This window comes from Macrobrachium rosenbergii, chromosome 55 (assembly GCF_040412425.1).
Source record: "Macrobrachium rosenbergii isolate ZJJX-2024 chromosome 55, ASM4041242v1, whole genome shotgun sequence".
Lineage (NCBI taxonomy): Eukaryota > Metazoa > Arthropoda > Malacostraca > Decapoda > Palaemonidae > Macrobrachium > Macrobrachium rosenbergii.
Window position 1 is genome coordinate 17,972,000 of NC_089795.1, and position 24,487 is coordinate 17,996,486.

Below are 24,487 nucleotides of genomic sequence, written 5' to 3' on the forward strand. Positions count from 1 at the left end.
AATATCATTGGCACTGCCTCTGAAGAGGCAGGAGCTCCAGGAATCTCTGGTGCTGCCTCTGAAGAGACAAGAGCGCCAGAAACCACTGGTACAGCCTCCAAAGAGGCAGGAGTTTCAGATACCACTGGCACAGCCTCCAAAGAGGTGGGAGTACAGGTTGCCACTGATCTCCCCCTACGTTGCCAAGGGAAGCACCCCTGGTAGCATTTATATTTCTTCTTCTGTTAGCAGCAATACTGGAAAAGGATATTCCAGGTCTAACATACTGACTTACTTTCTCTTTTGTCTTTCTAAATGTGATACGTTCACTTACTCTTAATGTCTGTATCTCCTTTCCATGATGTACACATCACAATTCTGTGAAGATGGAAGATTCTCTCCACAACCTTGCTTCTTTATAACATACACCATGCTCTGGTTCACAAAATTCAACACATGTGGCAGGCTTGCCTACTTAGCTTCTGCCTACAAGACCCTACTGTATGTCCATATTCTTGGTAATAAAAACATCTCGGTCTTGGGATATATTGCTTGACCTTAAACTGCAACCATGCTGCTTTTATTATGTAACCGTGTTGAATTAAATGTAACAATTAAATCTGGAAGTGGAACTAAGGCTCCATTGATGATGACCATTCTTTCAACTCAATTACACCTTGATCCTTTAAATCTTCTACAAGTTTCTCTACGTACATCATCAGTTGGGGTGCAAATATCCTTCCCTCGGTGTGATTCCAAACAGCATATACTGATCAGTCTAATTTAACTCCCCAAGGAAGCAATAGTGCTTTTAAATTTTCACTTTTGTTTGCTGAGGTCGATTCTACTGTCAGTTTTCCTCAACCTTCAGGTGATATCTTAGGCTCTCGGCCTCAACACTTCACATGTCTCTATACACATTAAAAATATCACAATTCGATCTTCCACATTAAAGATCAAATACTTATCATAAGAGATTTCAAACATAACTGGTCCTATTTCACATACATTGCTGGTTACTTTCCCTTTGCTCAGTGCTGGAGCATATGGTTCCAGTGTAATTACACTGGGTTTTCTACCCTTTTCCAACCAAAGGTTGTCAGAGGAGAGTGCAGAAGTTGTCATCTATGCCAAAATGGTATCATCAAAGGGTCCAGGGGTACTCGATTCTTTAATGCTACTAATCATTAAGATCGAATATAATAAAAAAAAAAAAGTAAACCTGAAAACCTTGAAAAGATATCATCAGCCTTTCATGGAGTTTCTTCTTCCAATGATGGAACAAATGAGAGCCGACTCCTAAATGTCCACTCCTTACCCTAGCCTACAGGGGATGGCACAACATAATAAAGAGCGTCCCAAGTGTGCGCCAAACCCGCTTGCTTGGACTGTATTACAAGAATACAATCGTCCCCACCCTACTCATATAATAAGCAAACCGGACAGACTGCAGAGTCCTATCCCCAGAACCAGACCATCCCTGGAGTCCAGCCCTGCAGAATAGTTCCGCCCTTGAGCTATCAATCTGATATCTCTCAGGTACAAACATTATTGGGTAGTTGATGATCCAACCACAGTTCCCACTATTTACCTTCAGATATAAACCCAGTCCCAGCTATGATACCGTTTCCTAATTATCAGGTCCAATAAATTTTAACCAGTGGCAAATTCCACAAAAATTAGGTCAAATTAATATTTAATGATATTTAGGGCTCTTGGACTCCCAGGAACACATTCCAGGGGTTGAAGAGTCCCTCACTACGTCGGGGTGGTCCCGAGAGAGAGAGAATGAATTAAAACCTGTTCTATTCATTAAGCAACTGATGAATGACTTCGACACATCCCTGAATTCAGGATACAAACCCAAGCACTATGAAACATTAAGCAATTCACATTTAAGCCTGTGAAAAGAGGGAGCTGCTGTTAAGTCTAATCAGGAACTTAATAAAAAACACACACACACAGCTAAATGCTTGTTCATCTCTGGGCTGTTGAAGCAAGAATGGATTTCAATAAAGAATGCTTTGGAAACTTAATCCATTTCAGATAACTACAGAAAATGTATATATAATGTGTTGACAATCTGCTACATAAAATATCTCACACCCCCTGGATACAAAAGGCCCTTTCAACCTAAACTCTTCAATACCATCCAGCAAAAGCTGTTTCCCCCTCTTCTTTCCTCCTGATACTTCCAACTTTTACACCTTTTCACATTATCACTTCAATTCTCTCCGAGTGACCTAACCATCTCAATATCCCAAGATCATTCTTTTTGAACCTTTTCAGAGCATCCTCCTTGTATCTACATTTCACATCCATGCATAAACAAAAAATTATGTGCATATATACTGTACTTGTGTACACAAGTGCACACACATATATACAGCGGGCTCTGCTATATCGCGGTTCAGTATTTGCAGCTTCAGATAATCGCGGATTTTTCTGTGGGACATATCTCCAAACACATGGCGGATATTCACTAATTCACGGATTTCTTTGTAGAGCAATATTCACTAATTACTGTATTTTCATGTTATTTTTGTGACCAAATACATTTCTTTATATAATTATTTGCTAATTTTCACATAACACCAACAGTATATTAGGTAAGATTCTAGCACAATTCTGCTTTTCCCAATCTTTTACTGTTACAAAGTCTCCCACTTAGGGGGAGAGATGTAGGCCTACCTGTCTATCGTCTTGACATAATTATTGACCGCGTGAAGGGTGGCACCTGGGCAAACAGTCTCTCTCTCTCCTTTTACGCTAAAGGATACTAGTAGAATGTGAGAGATGGATAGATAGTAGAGAGAAAGGGAGAATGGTTGATGGAAAGATATACTGTATTATACTGATCTATTATCATCGTAATACGTATAAAAAAACTATCGACCCGACATTTTTTATTGTTTAGCCGATGTAACCATAACTCAGTTCACCCCTTCTCTCTCTCTCTCTTTAATGAAATATGAATCACTGTATCATTAACACAAGAATAGAAAACTAAAACTCCAGGAAGTTCATGAAGCCATCAAATGAGCGCATGCATTCATATTTACGTTACAATTTTTATATTTGCTCTGATGCAGGCTTCATGATGACACACTATTGGCTGGAAGGGTTGGGAGTAGCCAATCCACACAGCAGGGCACCAACTTTCCCGGTTGCCAATTGGTTTGTAGCTCCAATGCTTTGTGAGGGAGTTTCCCCTCTTTTTATTTTTATTTTTTTGTTGAGATGGCTATTTGTCTGTCCATCCGCACTTTTTCTGTCCACCCTCAGAATTTAAAAACTACTGAGGCTAGATGGCTGCAAATTTGTATGTGGATCATCCACCTTCCAATCAAGCATACCAATTTACAGCCCTCTAGCCTCAGTAGTTTTTTATTTAAGGTAAAAGTTAGCCATAATCATGCGTCTGGCACCGCTAAAGGTGCCAAAAACACAGGCCACCACTGGGCAGTGGCTGAAAGTTTCATGGGTTGTGACTGAGTTTCATACAGCTGTACAGAAAACTTGATTGTGTCGAAGAAACTTCAGTGCATTTTTTAGTTTTATGATTGATTTTAGTTTACTGTTTACTGAAATTGTATACTCTTATAACCAAGTTTTGTGAATTGATCTTTATTTACCTTTGTGTACATACTCCCACTAAAATAGGCAGTTATAAGTGTTTTAGTTTAAGATATACAGGGTACAGTATTTGGTGTTTGAACTATTAAAATGAACAGTTATAAGCATTTTTAGAGGGGGGGGGTAACAATTTAATGGGGATTTTCTGTATTCGCGTGTGGTTGTGGTCCCTATCCCCGCGAACACCGAGGGTTCACTCTGTGTGTGTATATTATATATATAATAATAATATATACACACTCTCACAATGGTTAATTACACTTTTTTCGTCTAATTAATAGTATCCCATAAAGCTATTTTGTTCTTATATTTTCTACCAACATTCCCATCCATAAGCAAATTATGTACAAATAAACTTCTGGAAGAAACTATATGCAAACACTACAGTATCCATTAAGGAATAGCCCCAGAGGATGCATGCACAACTTCTCCCAATGGCTATACACAAGCTCTGCGTTCACTTGGGATCTGTATACATTTTTGACATTCGAACACCTGATAAAACTACACGTAATGCATACCTTACTGTTTTTTTCCAGGTTATTTACACATATCTCATGTGAAAAGACTAATACGGGGGATTTTCCAGAGTTAATAACAGCATGGCAATGTTAAGGGAGTTAGATGGCGAAGGTATGATACCATTGGGAATGGACAGAGAGTAAAGTAAAATGCAATGTGGCAGGGTATGGAAAGGACGCAGAAGACACCTCAGCACTGCTTATTCAGTAATGCACCTTTTAAAGGCAAAGCATCTGGTATGCAGAAACGGCCTGTGTGGGGGCTTCGGGAAATACATACCACCTTTCCACATCTCAACTTACTTCCAATATACTTTTACCTCAAACATCACACATCTGTAAACATGGTACAAATTTCTATAGTTAAATGCTACAAGAATCAGCATGCTGGCAATTAAATATTAAAAAATATCAACCTTCAATACAGTAACAGGGAACACCTGCACCTAAACTGACATGCATTGACCTCTCAAGTAATTGAATACCAAGTCTAACTCAGAGGAATGGGTTACGTGCCTTAACAGATTTCTGGATCAGCATACTGGGCTCCAGATTCCAGTGTGGAACATTACTGTTAAAGTCAGCATTCTATGATGTCTCTGCATCCCATTCCAGATTGGTACCTGAATTAAGAAGAAGAATTCCTCTCCAGAATAAACTAGATACAATCCTGGAATGGGTAAGTATGTCTTGAATGCGAAATTGAGAAGTTTTCCTGTGTAAGCATCAGTCTCAGAGATTTGTAGCTCTAACATATCACCTCTAAGTAGATATACCTAACCACAATTCTGCACTTGGAAACTCAGAGAGCTAATTAGGATGTTATAAAGATGTCTGTGTTGAACTACAGCAGTGAGACAATAGAAAACCATGACTACTAATGAGGTAAAAGAACTAAGACTTCCTTTTTTTTTCTTATTCGTACTCCAGTATGTAGGGTTATAGCATCCTAACTTTCTTTGAGAATCAGACCCAGGGCTAAAACTAAAGTGAAGAAAAATAAAAAAAATCCCAGAATCAGGTAGGTGCTCGTAAGTAGTTCTCTATCTTCCATTCATCGTCAGCTCTTGCAGAAAATGTTATGAGTAACTTTTTTCTTACTGACTATGAAGCATACAACAGACGTATAGCTTAAGCAAGAATATAGAGCTACTTTTGATGATGGTTCCACTCCATAAGCAAACAAAAGATCGGAAATATCAAATGCAGATCTACAAATCGAACGACAAAAACAAATATTAAATGTAAGCCGATCAAATGCTACATGCTCTAAACCATTTTAAAGTCTTCAATTATATAAAACCATAAAAACCACGAGAACTTTAACCAATAGTAGGTTGTCATAATACATTTCAAAAAACAAAGTATGTAGATTTTCCATAATTCTAAGTCTTAAATCCTCGTTCTACAATTTAAAAATTTCAGCAAATTGTATTTACTACAACAGGCATAACATAAATAACAATAACCTAATTAGCCATATTTTCAAATATTCACATCTAAAAGTGAAAAAGACCGATAACTGATGTAGAAAATATATCCTACTTACGACAACAACCAAACCCTATTAAGAATTGAACTTACAACAACTACACCATTCTATTTTCCACAACAGACTCTGAAGGATAATGTAAACTCGACCTAGCAAAACGATGCAAGATTAAGACAATTTAGCAATACAAAATGATCCCATAATGAATTGTTCTAGCACATTTCAGCCTCCCTGTCATGGATTTTGCTAGATCTTTTCATTCTCCCTATTGTGGATTGGGGAAGGCACTTTACTGATCTCACTGGATTTTACAAAGGTGCTTACATGAAGCTGAAAACAAGGACAATTAAATTTCCCATGATAAATGTTACAAGGGTAGTTTAATATTCCAATAATGGATTCTGCATGTGACATTTCAAAGTCGACACAATGAATTATGTAAAGGCAATTTAACCTCGCCACCACGAAATCTTGCAAGGGCAGTTTTCTAAACGTAAAGCAGATTTTACAAGAGTGCTTTGATCTTTCCATAGCTAACTCTGTCTGGGGCGTTCAACTGGTCCATAAAGCAGCTAGAGCCAAGCAATCTTTTCCAGGCGATTTACATATCACACTGGCAGATTTCCTCAGGACACAATACTATTTTTTCTCTGAATTTCTTTTGTTTTATTTACCCTACTGAAACATTTGCATCAGGGTAATTAAGAAAATTTCTGTGAACAATTTAATTATAATATAATAATGAACTTGCAATGGTACTTTGTTATTCCCAAAATGGATACTGCAGTTAAACATACTATTTTGCACATTTTCATTTGTCCATAGCGGATTTTGCAACTACATTCATACATTACGGAACTGATTTTTGCAAGGGCACTTCATTTCCCGTTCAGAATATTACCCAGACATCTGTAATTTTCCTAGAGAGGATTTTTACCATTTCCCACTAACTTTTTTAATAGTACGATTCAGTCCATTAGGAAGATTTTTGTAAAGATATTTCAATTTTCTCAATGTATATTTTGCAAGTGAAATTTAATCTTCAACAGCATACAACCCAGTTGCGTTTATATCTCTCCTAAACATATTCTACAAAGACACTTGAATATTCGCACAGAGGATTTCAATAGCCCTATATCGTCTGGTTCCGAGTTTTATGACTGAAACAAGGTATTGTAGCTACAGGCAGCGATTGCATGGGTGAGATGCAACATTGTAAAAGGTGCCTGGCTTTTATTAAAGGTCACCAGCTCATTAATCGTACATATGACGTTTTCACTAGCCCCAAACAATAAAAATAATGAACTATTTCCTTCCCCTGAAAAGCACTCGGAAAAAAAAAAAAAAAAAAAAAAAAAAAGTATCCTTTCATACAAACAGTTTTAGCTGCCATAATTGGAACTGGAATATAAAATCGAGGCCCTACGATATCATTCAACACTGAAAATAAAGTTGAAACAATTGTTAGATGGTGGTAAGATGGAAGAGAATATGAACGGAGGTACAGTAAAAAGAAACGAATTCCAACTACGGGCCTAAGGGACGCTGCAAAGAACCTTAAGTTATACCTACAGAGCACCGTGTGAGGTGGACTCACGGCACTAAACCCCCCACCCCCAAAAGTAGCTGTCATAATGTACAGAAATGCTGATAAACAAAAAATATGAATTACATGATCTCGACATCACAATCTTGAAATGGTAGAGCAAAAGATTGGATTTACGATCATCAGAACTACAGTATATGTTTTCTGCATAATCTCATAAATGATGTGTAGAAAGAATAAGGTTTCTAAGATGCCCTTGCATGGTATGTTGCACTGCAAGATATGCGTTGGCTTAAAATACCATACCTGTAGTCTGAGTACAAGTTTCGAATTCTTGAAACTGAATTACCTTCTTTCTGCAAGGCGAAACTACAAGGTTTTACAAGAATTATCACTCATTCCAAATACTTCCCCTACTGTTTATCATTTAGCACTGAAGAAAGTTTTACCTTAGAACATGATCAGAACTGCAACTCTTCACTTGTTTCACAGTGCCAAGGCCTTTTTAGGTTTTGAAACTTTATTCAACACTCTATACCATTTAACGCCAACAAGAGCAGATGCACCACTTAACTCTAGTGAACATGAAAATCATTACGTTTACTGACTGGCCTTTACAAGCATGGAATGTGAATCGTTCAGACGACATACAAGACAAAGTTATGGGTCTTTCTTAAATAGCATAAAATCCTAATCGCCGTTGTCAACCTGGTGCTATGTTTCACAATGATTTCTTTACGAACACCCTTTCCGAACTCTAAATATGGCTTGCACAAATAGCTAATGATGATGCATAAGATCGCAAACACCATGAAAATTGAGGACTACGGTTTCCTAAAGCTTTAAATGAGAGAGAGAGAGAGAGAGAGAGAGAGAGAGAGAGAGAGAGAGAGAGAGAGAGAGAGCACATTAAATCTTGACAGTGTCATGCTCAGATCGGAGGTAAATCTAACTATTCATGCAAGGGAAATATAACTACTGGGAGAGGGCAAATTAAATAAGACCGAAAAGTAAAACTAACGTCATACAATACAATTAAACTGTACAAGGCCAAAGTAACTCTTTCTTCAAGAAATAAAACCAAAAATTAAAAATAACGTCAAGCAATATAATTAAACTATACGAAGCCAAAGTAACCCTTTCTTTACGAAATAAAACCAAAAAGCATAAATAACGTCATGCAATACAATTAAACCATAGAAAGCCAAAGTAATTTGCTTCACATCTCCAAACCGGATTACTTTATCTGGTTTCACAGCTGCAAGTTCATTGGCGGCGAAAAAAATTATCATCAACAGTCAGCTATCTGGTGTCCACACCACAAAGGTCATCGACGCCAACATCGGCTAATATGCAGAATCAATAAAATCACATTCTTAAAAATAAAAGTGTTAAAAATACAAAAACAATTAAAACTAAAGTTTATAAAGAAAGACCAGCTTCCTCATAAATCTAAACATGTCACTGGCACCATATTCCACTTCCCCTCCAAGGATCGCTGCAAGGCTAAACCTGCCATCCTCAAAGCGAGTCTCAGAGAGGTAGTGATTTCTGAGGTCACCAAGACTGGGGCATTCGATCAGCAATTGCTTCACAGTAAAGGGGACCAAACAAGCATCACTATAAGGTCGGACATCGCCAGTCATCAAGGAACTGTGGGTTAGACGGACGTGTCCAGTCCTCAAACGACATAAAACTCTCTCCCATCTCCGAGGCATGCTGACATATTTCCAAAGGGTAGTCTCACTAGATATCTCTCACATTTTATAGGGACCTTTAGAGTTCCACCACTCTCGCCAAATACCAAAAGTGCAATGATAATAATCCTGATGAGGGAGAAGGCAATTCACAGGGATCAGTTCGGCAACTGCTATCTTTGCTAGTTCATTTCCAGCAATACTGACATGAGCTGGCAGTTAAAAACCACATAGAGTCCTTGTGCTTATCCACAGACCTCAAAAATCCCTCATTTCTTCAACCATGTATCTCTTCACCCCTTGGAAGCACCTACTTCTAGGGTGGCGTCACTAAAACCCTAAAAGCTAAAACTATTTATATTTGTATTAAAAGTATTTAAAATTTGCTTTATTCTAAAACCAAAAGGCAGAGGATATTTATCATGTCCCTGATAAAATCTTAAAAAGTCGCGTCTTGTTGCTAACCAATAGGCAAGAGAGCCAGATAGCCTCTGTAATCTACACCAATAGCGGGTCATTGCTGATCGGCGATACAGAGTAAGAGTAAGAATTGGTGAGGACTTGAACGCACCAGCAGCTAGTCTGATTCCAACATGATGGATGGAGTCTAATATCTTAAAAGTTTGCAGATGTAGCAGATGAATAGATCTCGCATCCATAAAAAATCTTTGGTAATACTAATGCTTTGTACAATTTATGTAGTATTAGACGACTGCTCGCCATGTGGAATGAGACAAAACTTTTAAAATAAATGTTCATGGCCTACAGACAAACAGCCTTTAAAATCTTCAAGTGAGGAACCCACATTAGGCTGTGGTCAAAAGTTAATCCCAGGAAACAGGCTTCCTCTACGCAGGGAATCCTTTGGTCCTTCAAGTACACATCTCGATCAGGATGCACTCCACGAATTCGATAACACTGAATAACCACACTCTTACTAGAAGAGATCTGGAGCCATTCATCTCTGCCCCATTTGGATCTTGTGCTCAGCTTTTGCCATGCAAGAAGCTGCAAAAGAGACTGACAAGTCGTCCACAAATAAGGTGCACATAAATGACAAGAGGTGACCCCACTGATAGCTAGAACAAACAAGGTCACAGTCAAAACACTCCGTTGTGGAACTTGAAGTATTCTTTCTGAAACGCTTTAATAAACATTGGCAGTTTTCCTCTCAGGCCTTAGTCAAAGATTTTAATAATCCCATATTTCCAGGTGGTGTCATATGCTTTTTCAATGCCAAAAATACTGATAAATGATGCTGCCTGGATGCAAATGCTTCGCATATTGAATTTTCTAGATGGAGTAAAACATCAGTCATGGAGTGCATTCGTCAAAATCTACACTGAACAGGTGTCTAGATGTCATTTTTTCTCAATACCAGACCAGTCTAACATTCACTTTTTTCCATCAACTTGCAGAGACAAGATGTCAAAGCAACTGGTCAGTAACTGGATGCTATAAACTCGCCCAGTTCTAAGTTTAAAAAAGACAACATAAATGATAGTTTCCAAGCACTGGGATAATCAGTATCACGTCACGTTCTATTTATAATACTGATAAAAAGTTTTGTATTTTAGATACATCTTTAATCATAGTATATGGAATATCACCAGGGCCTGGAGCTGAATCATTACACGTCCTAAGCGCTGCAACATATTCCCTTTCAGTAAAAGATTGCAGGATTCATTCTCGTTACTCTTAAAATTTAAATATTTTGGTCTTGTTTCTGTCTATATTGATAACCTAATGAGTTTTCAGGTTTCTTAGATAAATTTGCAAAATGTTCAGCAAAAGCATCACTAATTTCAGATGAATCTGTCACAATGTCCATTAACTTGAAAAGCTGGGGCAGGCTAGGGGGAAATTTGCCCACGCTGTTCTAAATTTTTTTCACACAACAGAATGCGGAGTTCTGATATTAATCCTCAACACAAAGGCAGACCACGGGTGTCAATGAGCAGCTTTCATTGCTAGACAAAACTGCACTCAGCATTTCTTATAAAACAAAAGTTCTCCTCTGTTCTTCTTCTACAGCATCGGGTCAGTGCCCTTCTTGTAGCCCAATGTAGTATTCCAAGTTCCTCTAACAAAAATAGAAAGGGTGGCTACTTGAATAGCCTCCTAGACTGAAAAACTGAACCAGTTCCAACATTGTGGAGGGTGCCACAATGGAAGTCAATGGCACCATTCAAACTGTTAAATGCATCCATCTCCCCCTATCTCACTGAGATCCTTGAACTTTGGCCAATCTGTCTTTTCTGAACACTGCCATGGTAGTATGGGTGGCCCATCATTTGTGTTCATGATAATTGATGAATGGTCTCTAGTATGCCAATTTTCTGATATACTCTAGTTGAAGTCTATGCAACAGTCAGGACATGGTTCCAGTTTGTTGGTGATAGTGAGTAGTTTCACCAGCGCTGCACAAATTCAATATCTTCATTTTCAATAACATGAGCCATCAAATTGCCTTTGGAGTTTGCTTAGAAGTCACCCCACACAGGATGCTTGCTATTAAAGTCACCCACCAAATATGGTTTAGGGAGTTGACTGATCAATCCCACTATATCTTCAAAAGATATGGAAGAATCAGGTGATAGGTACACAGAGCATAGAGTATCTTTTATGCAGAACTATTTGGATGGCTACTGCTTGTAAGGGATATCATGTCTACCAGAGAAGACATCCCCCTTCACTATCTATCTCAACATAAAACAGTTCGGCAACTTATTCTCTTGGACATGGAGTATTTCCCTAACACAGTCTCCTGTAAACATATGGCCACAGGAGAAATGTCATGTGCAAGTATTTTCATTTCCTCATATTAAGCCCATAGTCCCCTAATATTCCACTGCAGGATAGTAAAGAAAACTACTTACTATTGCTATTAGGTCAATGAGGGATTCTTTTCAAATTCTTTGTTCTTTGCTTTTTAATTTTGGAGAGGCAGGTGATATTACCTCAACATTTGTATCATGTGGGGGAGCCTTCCCTCTAAGAGCCCCTTCTTGTGGCTTTTTTTTTATTTTGCTGCAACATGGTTCTTTTGAAGGAACCCCATCATGCTTTGGCAACTGTCTCTGATGAGACAGTTGAACCCGATAGATCTGGTTCAACCTCTGAAGAGGTTAAAGCACCAGCAGGTGCTGACACTGCCTCAGGAGAAGCACAAGCACCCTCAGGTGCTAGCGTTGCCTCAAGTAAGGCACAAGCATCCACAGATGCTGGCGTCAACTCAAGACAGACACAAGCACCTACAGATGCTAATGTTGCTCCCACAGAGATATAATCCTTTTTATGAGTCTTCGGTGTTGGTGCCTGATTTCATAACTTTTGGTAAATTGTCATTGGTGAGGTTTGGTAAGGGAGATGGAGTCAATGCAGAGATTTGTAATTTACATGGAGGCTCTTCTACAAAAGATTCATTACTCAGAATTCTTTTGTTTTTGTACTCGTTATCATTCAGGATGAGATAAATTTACTTGATTCTTTATCTTCCACGACTTCCTAAATTGAGCATGGCTAGCCACAACACTTGAAAAAGATATATTCAGGTCTAAAATATTTTTCTATTACTCGTGATCTTGCTTTGGCAAAGCTTACCCAGTCCAAAACCTGTACAGCTCAAATCTCTTGCTCCATAATAAAAACATCACATTTATTGGATGAAGATGGGTGTTTACCTCCTAAATGAACACACACAGGGTCTTTTGTACATGACCCATGCTCAGCATTGCTACAATCAACACACAAGAGGTTGTCCCTTGTGTTTTGTGTCTACAGGATGCTAAAGCGTGGCCAAATTCTTGGCAGCAAAAACATCACCTTCGTCTACGTATATATTGCCGAACTCACTGTGTACCAGGCAGCATTGACAACTTTTGAAAGTTTCACTATAGCAACCATTAAATAAGTTCTGGTATGGGAGTTAGGATACCTATACCTTTCTTTTTCAATCTTTCAACCTTTACTATACCTTCTACTTTCAGATCTTATAGTAAATTTTCGGTGGTATAGTCCATTAGCTGAGGGGCATAAACCATTGAGAGAGAGAGAGAGAGAGAGAGAGAGAGAGAGAGAGAGAGAGAGATTGGACAGCGTATGATAGCCAGACAGTCTGTGATGTGCACTGCCTGGCACCATCGCTGTGTATTGATTCTTATGTAAACAATGACAACTCATGCAATCTAAGGGGAAACCCTGTGCTCTTTAAAACGTGTTTTCTTGGCTGTCCTTCAAGATGTTAAGTGATTTATGCACCATCTACCCAAAGATCAACTCCCCCCAGGATCCCGCGAGCCAACCCTTGAGAATAGTTCCACCCAGGAGGTCCAAACCATTTTCAGGTGGCTAACATCACCCACAACTCCCACACAGCCTAGCTTCAAATGCAACTTCCCCTCACAATATTATTTTTTATCCCATTCATCTAAACAGTGAATTCTCACAAGTGGACATTTCCACCCTTATTACTCCAAAGAAAACAGACAAACATACAGATACAGGGAGTCCTGTAGGTTGTTAACAACAGAGGAGGAAGGAAGGCAGAAATCTAATAGTAGGATGAAAGAAAGGGATAGAAGTACCAATGTTCAGTTGAACCCACTGCTGATGGATATTATAATAGTGCATTCAATCCCTGCATCGGATCCCTAACCACCGCCCCCCCACCTCATCAAGGTGTTGGGATAGGAGGCTTTACATAGGATTGTTTTCCGAGACGCTACTGGACGGGACGACGGTATTCCCTGCATATATTAGAATATACTGGTCACTTTTTATAGCTACATACATAATTGTAATAACTACAATGGCCTCTTACCTTCTCGATTTCTTCACACTTCTTTTTTTTATGCTTGTCACTACAAAGCCTAAGATCCTTTATTCATTTCCTTATATATTTATTATTACTTTTGTTAAACAAATTAAATTCAAATGGGACCCACAAAAAAAAAGTCAACAACGTGAATCATAAATGGGAAGCAAAATCCACTACTGTGGACTGAAATCAAATATCTGAATTAAATGTACAGTGGGGATGCTTTTCGAATGCTCATAGTTATATTTACAATGCAGACATATACTACCATGATTCAAATGTGGTTCTTACTTCAGCAATATTCATAAAGAGTACTGTACTTCTGAGTTACCCTACGAATGACTGCAACTGAGGGATAATAATCAGTACTATCAACAGCCGACATCAGTGAATAATATACTACCATGACTTAAAAAAAGGGGGTAGGGTGGGGGTCATCCTCATGTCAATCAACGGCTGCAAACACTATCAAATTAATAGTTTAGGCTACAGATGCAAAAAAACACTTCAAAGATAGTCCCACTACGTCAAATCAGGGTAAGGAGCATCTAGTAAAGGTTTTCTGCGTCCCTTAAGTAAATGTTAATGAAGTACATAAAAAAGCCAACCTGTTTGGGGATGCTGGGGATTGAAACAAAAATTCTCCCAGATTTGGATGACATTTTTGTTGCTCAATAGTCGAGGGCATGGAGTTTGCCGTTTTTGGCATCGGATTACAACTACAAAACATGGTTACGTCATAAATTACCCATAATTATTCCCTATGCAAATACGAAAAATGTAAAAATTCGAAGGCCCTCTACTATGCCAATGAGAGCAAAAAAAAACTCTTAACAAGAGGGAAACATGTTGAAGTCTATACTGAATGAGCTCATTACTAGCACAGAAGTTGGCAAGTTACCATGAATACCCTCTAGTTTTGAGCACTGAATCTCTACCGTAAGATTTCAAAGCTTGAAAAAGAAAGGTCTAAAAAATATATAAATGAAAAAGACGAAAGCTACTTTGTAAACCCCCTTATCGCCATTACATTACACTAAAGCATTCAACCTCCAGTGTAAAACAAGGCTATGATCTCAAATAATATGGTAGTATTCAAACTAAGCAACATGACTTTTATAATCTGCTTGACAATGTCAGGATAGAGCACTTAACTCACACAAGTGAGAGATACTGAAACTTGTACTCACTGGCAAAAATATAAGCTTGAAACCATACATAAATCATATATATATATATATATATATATATATATAAATATATATATATATATATATATATATATATATATATATATATATATATATATTATATATTAGCTGACCAACCTGGTGTGGCCCAGGAAAACCGAATGAAAACTAAAAAACTAAGTCTCCCGCACTCTTTCCCTTTTTCTCCTCCCTAACAACCCCTCTACTCTCTCTCTTTCACTTCCTCTCTAACTCTCCCTCACTCTTTCCCTCTTTCTTCTCCCTAACACCCCCTCACTCTTTCCCTTTTTCTCCTCCCAAATACCACCTCTACTCTCTCTCTCTCTTTCCTGTTAAGATAGTTGCTTCAATAACATTGCCCAACATTTCTGACATTTTATATTTCACCGCTTCTCACCTCCCATTCCTATCAGGGCTGGACTTGGACTTGAAGGGCATCGGGAGTGTCACTAGTCATCTCAGCAACCTTTTTTTGACAATTTATTTTTCACCCCTTCTCAACCCACCTTTCCTATAAGGGCTGAACTTGGACTTAATGGGCACGAGGTGTCACTGTTCATCTCAGCGACCTCAAAAGCATGGATAGACACATCTGCCATTTTTTGTTTTATTTTTTACCCCTTCTCACCCCCCTTTCCTATCGGGGCTGAACTTGGACTTAAAAGGGCATCAGGATTGTCACTATTCATCTCAGTGACCTTGAAAACTATGGATTAGACACACTGTCATTTTTGACATTTTATTTTTCACCCCATCCCACTATCGGGGCTGAACTTGGATTTAGGGCATCATGAGTATCACTATTCATCTCAGCAACCTCGAAAACTAGGGATTAGACACTAATATCTGTCGTTTTCGGTTATTTTTACGTCACCCCCTTCCCACAACCCCCCACCCCCTTTGGTGCCAGTGATGTCTTATGCCCATAATATTCTTTTCCAGATAGTATACCAAGTTTGGTTGAAATTGCTCATTGCATTTCAGTTATGCTGGAACATAAACACACACACACGTATTGGTTGACATTTTCCTATACGCTATCAATATCCAAGAGAATACAACTGTGAGTAAATGAAAATTGTGCATTAAGCCTTATATTAATTAACATAAATATACCAAATCTCAACATACTCATACCATTTTTTAAAATAAAACTATTATACATGTTGAACAATGTTGCAGTAACAAGAAGGGTTGCTTATGCAAAATGACATTCACTCTTAAAGGACCTAATGTCAAAATACACAAGATGGGTTGCTTATGCAAAATGACATTCAATCTTAAAGGCCATAATGTCAAAATACGCAAGTGTAAGGCTTATTTACAAAGCACTTGAGCTACCCACAACAATGTACCTTCTGATATTCCCCGTAAATTTATACTGTAGTGAACAGGAAACCTCATAAGTTTTAAACTGATCTGTATAATACTTTTATATGATGAGTTTTCATTTCACCTATGACACCAATAATGTTTTTTGAAGACAAAATGCAGTTTCCGTTAACCGCTTTCCATCGCCTCCAATCCCCTCCAATGCCGTGTGATGCACAGGGTCTCTGTGAAATTCCGCTACCTGTGCCTTTCCGGTGCTTCATCTTCCACAAAGCTCTAATCGTCATCACAAACTTTACTTCTTTGAGTTGGGCGAAGGACATATCCAAGCCATCTCCACCGCCTTTCCTTCATTATCTAATCTACAAAAGGAATTTTCATAATTTCCCGCATTTTAGGATTTCAAACCTTATCCTGCCTTTTGACTCCCTATATTCTTCATAAATCTCAATTCTCAAATAAACAAAATCTTTAGTAACAGTCTCATTTAGTATACCCTGAATTGTGTGAACGGCAATGCAGATCATACTTGACTAATTTACAAACTTACATTACATGCAATTTCAATCGAAACCTTATTCAGCCTGCCCATTACCTGAGTGGCTTTTTCAGTCTTTCAATAAATCCCATCCCTAGAGAACCTGTACCGGATATCATTGTTACTATATTGAATGATTTAATTTCATTGAAGCATTCAACGATTAATCCTTTCTCCATCAAATACTATTGCATCGCTTTGTGCATCAACTCTCCTCAGTACGCCTGTTTTTGCCCGTTTTTCTGAGATTTACTTAGAACGTTATGCAACCTTTGTCACACAGGCTGTAGTTTCTACTGTTTCTCCAATTTCAACCATCTCTTTCACCTCCCACCATTTTTTCATAATAAAATCTATGAAAAGGGGGAACAGCATACCTGAGATAACATTCTTTTGCAGAAACCAACCATTTACTGCAAATTAAGTTATTAAAAATAAATGACTATCTCTTCGGTTTAGAGCTGTTTCTTACCTGCAAATACCTTGTGGCATCTTTTAATGCATTTCTGTGATTTCGACTGTTGAATGCTACATACAGGTGTATGTATACAAACAATACTGTGTATGTGGGCGCTCGTGTGAGCGCAAAGGGGACAGAACACAGCAATACGACCCAAACATTACCTTCAAAATTGCTAGTAAAATTTTGTATATTGTTAACGAGTAATTAAATAAAAACTTAAGAGAATATAACGAACGTTTTCCTAATGGTGTTTATGCCATTGTTAAACAAAAATAAAACATAGTCCAGCAGTCTGGAAATGGAAAACACAGCGCTTGAAGACCAACGAGAATTCTCATTACAAACTTTAGTAAAACTAACTTCAAAAGCACAGCATTTCTGCGCGCGAGCGCGCGAAACAGAGGGAGAGAAAAACAGTACGTACAGTATACTTCAAAGCAATATTAGCTACTCTTCAGTGTTTCGATTTACGCTAGGTAGTCTTTGTTTGCTAAACGAGTATATATAAAAATGTAGAAAGCTTTCATATTATGTCCATGAAAAATACACATCAATAAAAGCCTTGGCTAAATAGACATATTAAACGCTAGATGGATTAGAGGATTCTGAGTCTAAACCATAACGATCTGGTACAAACCTGTTAGATAAATTTAAAAGCAAAAACACCAGAGAGTCCGGGGGCGGGGAGGCAAACCACAGCATAATTCTAAATACGAAAACCAATCTTAACCAAGAACTGTTTACATTTGCAAATCAAAGCACCAAACGTTCCCAGAGACCCTGTGACAGAAATTAGAAAAATACTGCTGGAGACATTTTGTACCCGAAACTTCCGCCTTGAAGAGCAAATGAGAGAAAGAGAGCTGAAGATTCTCTTGAAGGACGCCACCACCTCTCATTACGACCAACACCCTCGTTAGTGAGTTTGGAGGGGATGGAGGGGGGAGAGGGGTGATGTCAGGAGGGAGGAGGAGAAAAGGAAAATACGCGAGGATGTGGTAGGGAGTAGGGACGATAAGAGACTGAGAGGTAAATAAAAAGAGGGGGGGAAGGCTAATTACAAGCCTCAATGAGAGTGAGCGATAGGCTTTGATCAGATCTGTTGAAAGGTTCGTCAGCACACTTTCTGAATTTTTCTTTTTACTCAAACTCCGAAATTGGAAGACACTTACCCAACACCAGTCTAAAGGAATGGAACCCCGTGAAAAACTCCCAATCAAATGCTACGGTTATGCAATTACAAAAACTACGACAAGACGTTAAGTTAGGGATCTTGAATATACAACACGTAAAAGTGATTAAAAATTCTGAGCTCCGCAACATAACAGAAAAAAATACACAAAATCCAGTCCTACCGTTATGAGAATGTGTGTGTGTATATATGTTTAAAAAATCACAGTAGATGCACGTGACTTCAGTATATAAGCGAATACCACAGGAAAATGACAGGCAGAAGCTCAGCACCGAGCACTTCCACCTGTTTATTTATTCACGCATCATCCGGACACAAATCTGAATTGAAAAGAAGGTTGCAAGGTAAACAAAATCAACAAGAATACCAGATGGGTAATAAGCAGAGGTAATCCAAGATAATCCCGGATCACGCAGTAGCCATAAAAAAATCGAAAAACATGTATAAAACTGAATACTAATTTTGTTGTTTATAATTATCAACAAATTTTTTAATTATGAAGGCATCGAGTTTAAACAAAGACTTAAATTTAGAACAATTCCGTTATTTGACTTGATAAAACGAATTTAATGATAGTACTTTTAACTGTGTCGTTATACGGGACTACGGATCTTGCTTCACTCCAGTTAATAGGATGATCTAAATCTCTCATATGTATGAATAATGCATTCGATATTTGGCCAGTTCACAGAATATTGTTGTTAATTCGTTGTGAAAGTGATTTTCCAGTTTGTCTGTAATATATTTTATCACACTTCTTACAAGGAATTTCATATATGCAGCCAGAAACATCTTTAGGAGAATTTTTTTATTACTAACCTCATTATTACTGAAAATGTTGAAAAGCTTTGAAATTCTTGGAATTTCTAAAAACCTTTCATCATACAGTAATTTGAGAATATTATGCTTACTAAATTCAAGTTTGTTATTAATTAAATAAAATGTTTTCCCGGCTCTTTTCCATGTTACATCTACAAAAGTCCTTGGGTATTTAAGTTTCAAGGCAATATCAAAGTTTTAATCTCGGCATCAATCAACTGAAGGCTACGAACGTGCAGAGTCCTTAAGAGCATCCCAGAAAAAACAGAATTTAACATTTTGATGATGATTGGAATAATAATAATGAACAAAAGAGCCATTGTTAGCGGATTTCGAAAGGCTAAAAAGGTGAAATTTCTAGCATTATATATGTCTCCCCAATTATAGGAGAATATATTCCAGGATCCCCGCCGTTCTCTAGAATTGCGGATAATCGCGATCCCTACTGCAGCAGTACAATATACGCTTGTCAATAATACAACCTTTTTACGCCCATATAAACCCCAATACTTATAATCATCATTATTTATTATACATGGCAAAAAGGAATAAAATATGAATACATTATTTCTTATATAGTAGGATAAACAAATTTTTTTAAACTGACGTAAATGGGCAATGTGCAATTACGTATTTAGTGCTGTGTGCACATCAGTCAATCTGCTTATCCCACTAAAACCCCAATACCTCTTATAATGACCATCATTAATTTAATTAGTTATACATGACAAAGAATAAAAATTTATGGATACAATACGGTATTTGTTACACAGCACAAATGCGAAAACAACGTAAATAAACTGGAATGGACAATGTATGATATAACGTATATACAGTTCGTAGCACTGATGTGCATTAGTCAGGGCTGGGAATGTATCCATCATCATCGTATTTATTGTTTCTCATCGTTTTGCGACAAAACATCAGGAAATATAAAATAAAAAATGCCATAGAGAAGGAACGCGCGCGTGTGTGTGTGTGTGTGCACAGGACAAGTATGTGGGCGATTTACTTGGAGCAGTATCAGAAGGCTTTGATCTTTCTGTATAATAAATAGCCTACTAGCAAATTGGAAATGCTGTAAATTATGAGAAATACAAATAATAAAAATAAAAACTCTCGGTACTAATTGACTGCTTTCTCCTTTACGCTACGATGCTCTAGCCATGACAAGGACAATGTAGTGCCCGTGCTAACAAAATGAAGATGTATGATGGTGTAGGCACTATGAATGCACTCAAGCTACCGACCTTCCGATGAAATTTCAGCAGGATTGTAAGGGTCATCCTCAGAGCTTGGACGAGGCGGAGGAGACCCTAGGGAAGAGGATGGCAACAGCTTATGACATCAGGAACTGTCAAAGTCGAGGGCTGAGGGCTGTCAATAACGGACACTTTCATTATCTTCTGGAAGAACTTTGTAATTGGCAGGAGTTTCCTTTGCCTTTTCGGTTCGTTGTAGTCATGCTCGCATGTAATGCAACAGGATTCTTTTTGTATTGTCCAAAACCCCAGAGGCAATGTAAAATATGCAGTTGCCAAGTAGTGTTTTTATTCCAATGTCATATATATATATATATATATATATATATATATATATATATATATATATATATATATATATATATATATATATATATATATATATATATCATTACGTTGTGAACGAACAGCTAACGTTACTTTTCCTATGGATATATATATATATATATATATATATATATATATATATATATATAATATTATAAATTATACTGTACACATCACATTTATGCACTAGTATTCATAATTTTAGTGAAATGAATTTTTTCTTTACAATCTTTACAATGCTTAGCTCAAAGCACAATGTGATAAGGTTAGCAGTGCCTTAGTGCCAGTGCACTCTAACTGGATCATTGTAACTACCTCAACAACATACTGTAAAACAGTAGACCTAATATGCTCAAAGGTCAAAACTAGTATAACTGCATAGGCGAATATTTGCTAGTGAACCACTATTCTCGAAGTAGTTAAGAAATATAACATTTTTGAAGTGGTTAAGACATAATTTTGTTTTACGAAAATAGAAACACTAACCTTACAAATATGAAATAAATATTTTCAAGATCATTTAATTGTCTTTATACATTGTAGGCCTACATTCCTGCTGGTTCATGTTGCCGCCATTCAAATTGTGGCATCACAGGATAAGCCCACTCCCCACTGATATCAGTGAATGGGTTTTAGCTATACTATATTTTCGTATTTATTTATATTTGTTTCATCATTGACAAGTAATAATAAGCAAATAAGACTTAAATTTTGTTGCCATGCAAGCAAGAAAAATGTCGAGTTAAAAAAAATTGATTTTAACATTTGAACCTGGGTTTAACGAAGACTGCTTTTTTTGTCAAACGCATCGCGCTGGATGAACGATCTTCATTTCTCAGAAATTTGGTTTTGAAATATGTACAACAGATTTCACTCTTATGAAACACTTTATATAGTCGGCTGCATTTATGAAAAGAAGATGCACCTCACCCCGAAAAAATGGTTACAAAAGGTTTCTTAACTGGTTATTGTAGTATTGGGTGCACTTAACCTATCATAAGCCTACCACAATCTGACCATGCAAAAGGTCTGATTTCCAAAGTGTCATCTATAATAACAACCTATAAATCCTAAAATGTCTGTTACTCTTCATTATTCAAAGTAGATAAGTAATGCTGGTGCCTAACACCTTATTTTGGGGATCTGGAAGCCCAGTTAGCATATCTGCATTATACTGAAGTGGTTATATACTCGCAATATAAATCCAAGATAGCAGACCAATATGGCCACCATACTATGAAAATCTCCATTATTCATTCTAAAATTTATTTTTAAAAGTACATTTAGTGTCTAAATACCTGTTTTGGTGATTTGGGAATCCAAAGAGCATATCTGGATTACAGTTTATTGAAGTAGGTCAAATTACATATATATAATTTAATATGGATGATCAATATGGCTACCAAACAAAAAACAAAAATAATAATTACTTATAACTCATTTTACACAGGTAAATTTGCTGTCTAACCCCGTTTTGGGAATCAGGAATCTAATAAATTTGTTTAAACTACAATATATTACAATGATTACAAATTTATAAAATCTAGGATGGAGGACCAATATGGCTACCAGACTAAAAAAAAATCCATCATTATCCATTTCAGCTCATATTACAGAATAAACTTGCCGTCTAAACCTGTCTTTTGGGGATATGGCAATCCAATTAGCATATCTGACTTACAGTAAACTGAAGTGATTATATATATATATATATATATATATATATATATATATATATATATATATATGAAGTGATTTATATATATATATATAATATATATATATATATATATATATATATATATATATATATATATATATATATATATAATATATATATATATATATATAAAATGAATGATGGAGAGCAAAATCGCTGCTAAATTATGAAAATCCCTGTCACTCACTTCAATTTACTTTACTCATGTAAATTTGGTGTCTAAATACCTTTTTGGGAATGCGGAAATCCAACCAACTTATCGGAGTAAAAAACAGTAGATTGAAGTGATTAGATTTTTCAACATCTAAGAGGGGGGACCAGTAAGGCCACCAAACTTAGTGTAGTGATTACTGGTAAAATGGTATAAATCCTATACTGCATTATAAGTTTCTGAAAAACCAGGTTTACAAATATTCATTGTCGCTTTCTTCTTTCTGTAAAGCTTGATTGTGTGGATTCTCACAGTTCTCAACTTGACATTGTCCACAAGCTGGTGTGCATGGTAGTTCATAGCCTTTGCAACTGCAATGCGTTTGATGGACATTTTGCAATTACAGCAGACCATCTGAAGGAGGCTTTCTGGTGCAGCAGTTTTCTTGCTATGACTGGCACAAACTGATTAGTCCTCCAGTTCCCATCCCCAATCCACTACAATTATGTTACTTCCGTTTCCAGTCCACACCACTCTCTGGTTATAAACTCTAAAGCTATATTTTGTCATTTTGTCGGACTTGGCGGGCGGGAGGCATTCTGGGGTAACAAATGACTTGGCAGCCAGTTTTTTTTATCAAAACATTGTAACGAAAATATGAAAGTGAATCAGTACTCTTGCCAGTTATGAGGAAGAGAACTGTTGTGTCAAAAGCCTCCTTCAGATGGTCTGCTGTAATTGCAAAAATGTCTGTCAATGGAATTGCAGTTGCAAAGGCTATGAACTACCATGCACACCTGCTTGTGGACAATGTCAAGCTGAGAACTGTGAGAATCCACACAAGCTTTACAGGAAGAAGAAAGTCACAATGAATATTTGTAAACATGGTTTTTCAGAAAATTATAAGATTTATAACATTTGACCCGTAATCACTACACTTGAGTTTGGTGGCCTTATTGGTCCCGCATCTTAGGTGTTGAAACATCTAATCACTTCAATGTACTGCAATGTACTGTTATTCAGGTGTTGGTTGGATTTCCGGATTCCCAAAAATTGATTTGGACACCAAATTTACGTGAGTAAAGTAAACTGAAACGAGTGACATGGATTTTCATAATTTGGCAGCTATTTTGCTCCCCTATCATTCATTTTGAATTGATACATATGACCACTTCAGTTTACTGTAAGTCAGATATGCTAATTGAATTGCCATATCCCAAAACACAGGTTAAGACAAAGTTTATTTCTGTAATATGAGTTGAAATGAGTGATGATTTTTTGAAGTTTGACAGCCATATTGGCCCTCCATCTTTGATTTTATAAATATTTAGTCACTGTAATATGTGACTTTTACTGGATTCCTAGATTCACAAGACAGGGGTTTAGACAGTAAATTACCTGTGTAAAATAAGGTAAAATAAGTAATTAATTTCTTTTTGTTTGGTAGCCATATTGATCATCCATTACTATTATTACAGGTACTGTATAGTACAGTATTATTATTTAATCTCAATAATATTTGAAAATTAGTACATACAGGTACTTATTACTAAACATATAACAGGTACAGTATTATTTAATCTTATTTAATATTTACTGTAATCTTATAAGACTTATTATTAATAATTGAAAATTAGTATTGTAAATCATTATTTAATCATAAAACGTATACGTACGTAGTCACGAAAATATGAAAATACTGAATATTGCTCTACGAAATATTCCGCGAATAGGTGAATTTTCTGTGAACAATTTGGATAGGATCCACACAAAAATCCAAGA

General features: G+C 37.0%; 1 protein-coding gene across 5 annotated transcripts in view; it reads left to right on the plus strand.

The window, feature by feature from the left end:
* The window catches only part of LOC136835490 (rho GTPase-activating protein gacII-like), a 166,961-nt gene that overhangs the window by 110,513 nt on the left and 31,961 nt on the right, over positions 1-24,487 (plus strand). The window contains exon 3 of one of the 5 annotated variants that reach the window (XM_067099065.1): positions 4,752-4,815. The exons of the other annotated variants lie outside the window; for them this stretch is intronic. Within the exon in view, the coding sequence (XP_066955166.1) occupies positions 4,812-4,815 (4 nt within the window). The 5' untranslated portion in view covers positions 4,752-4,811. The remainder of the gene's footprint in view (positions 1-4,751; positions 4,816-24,487) is intronic. 5 annotated transcript variants of the gene reach the window in all.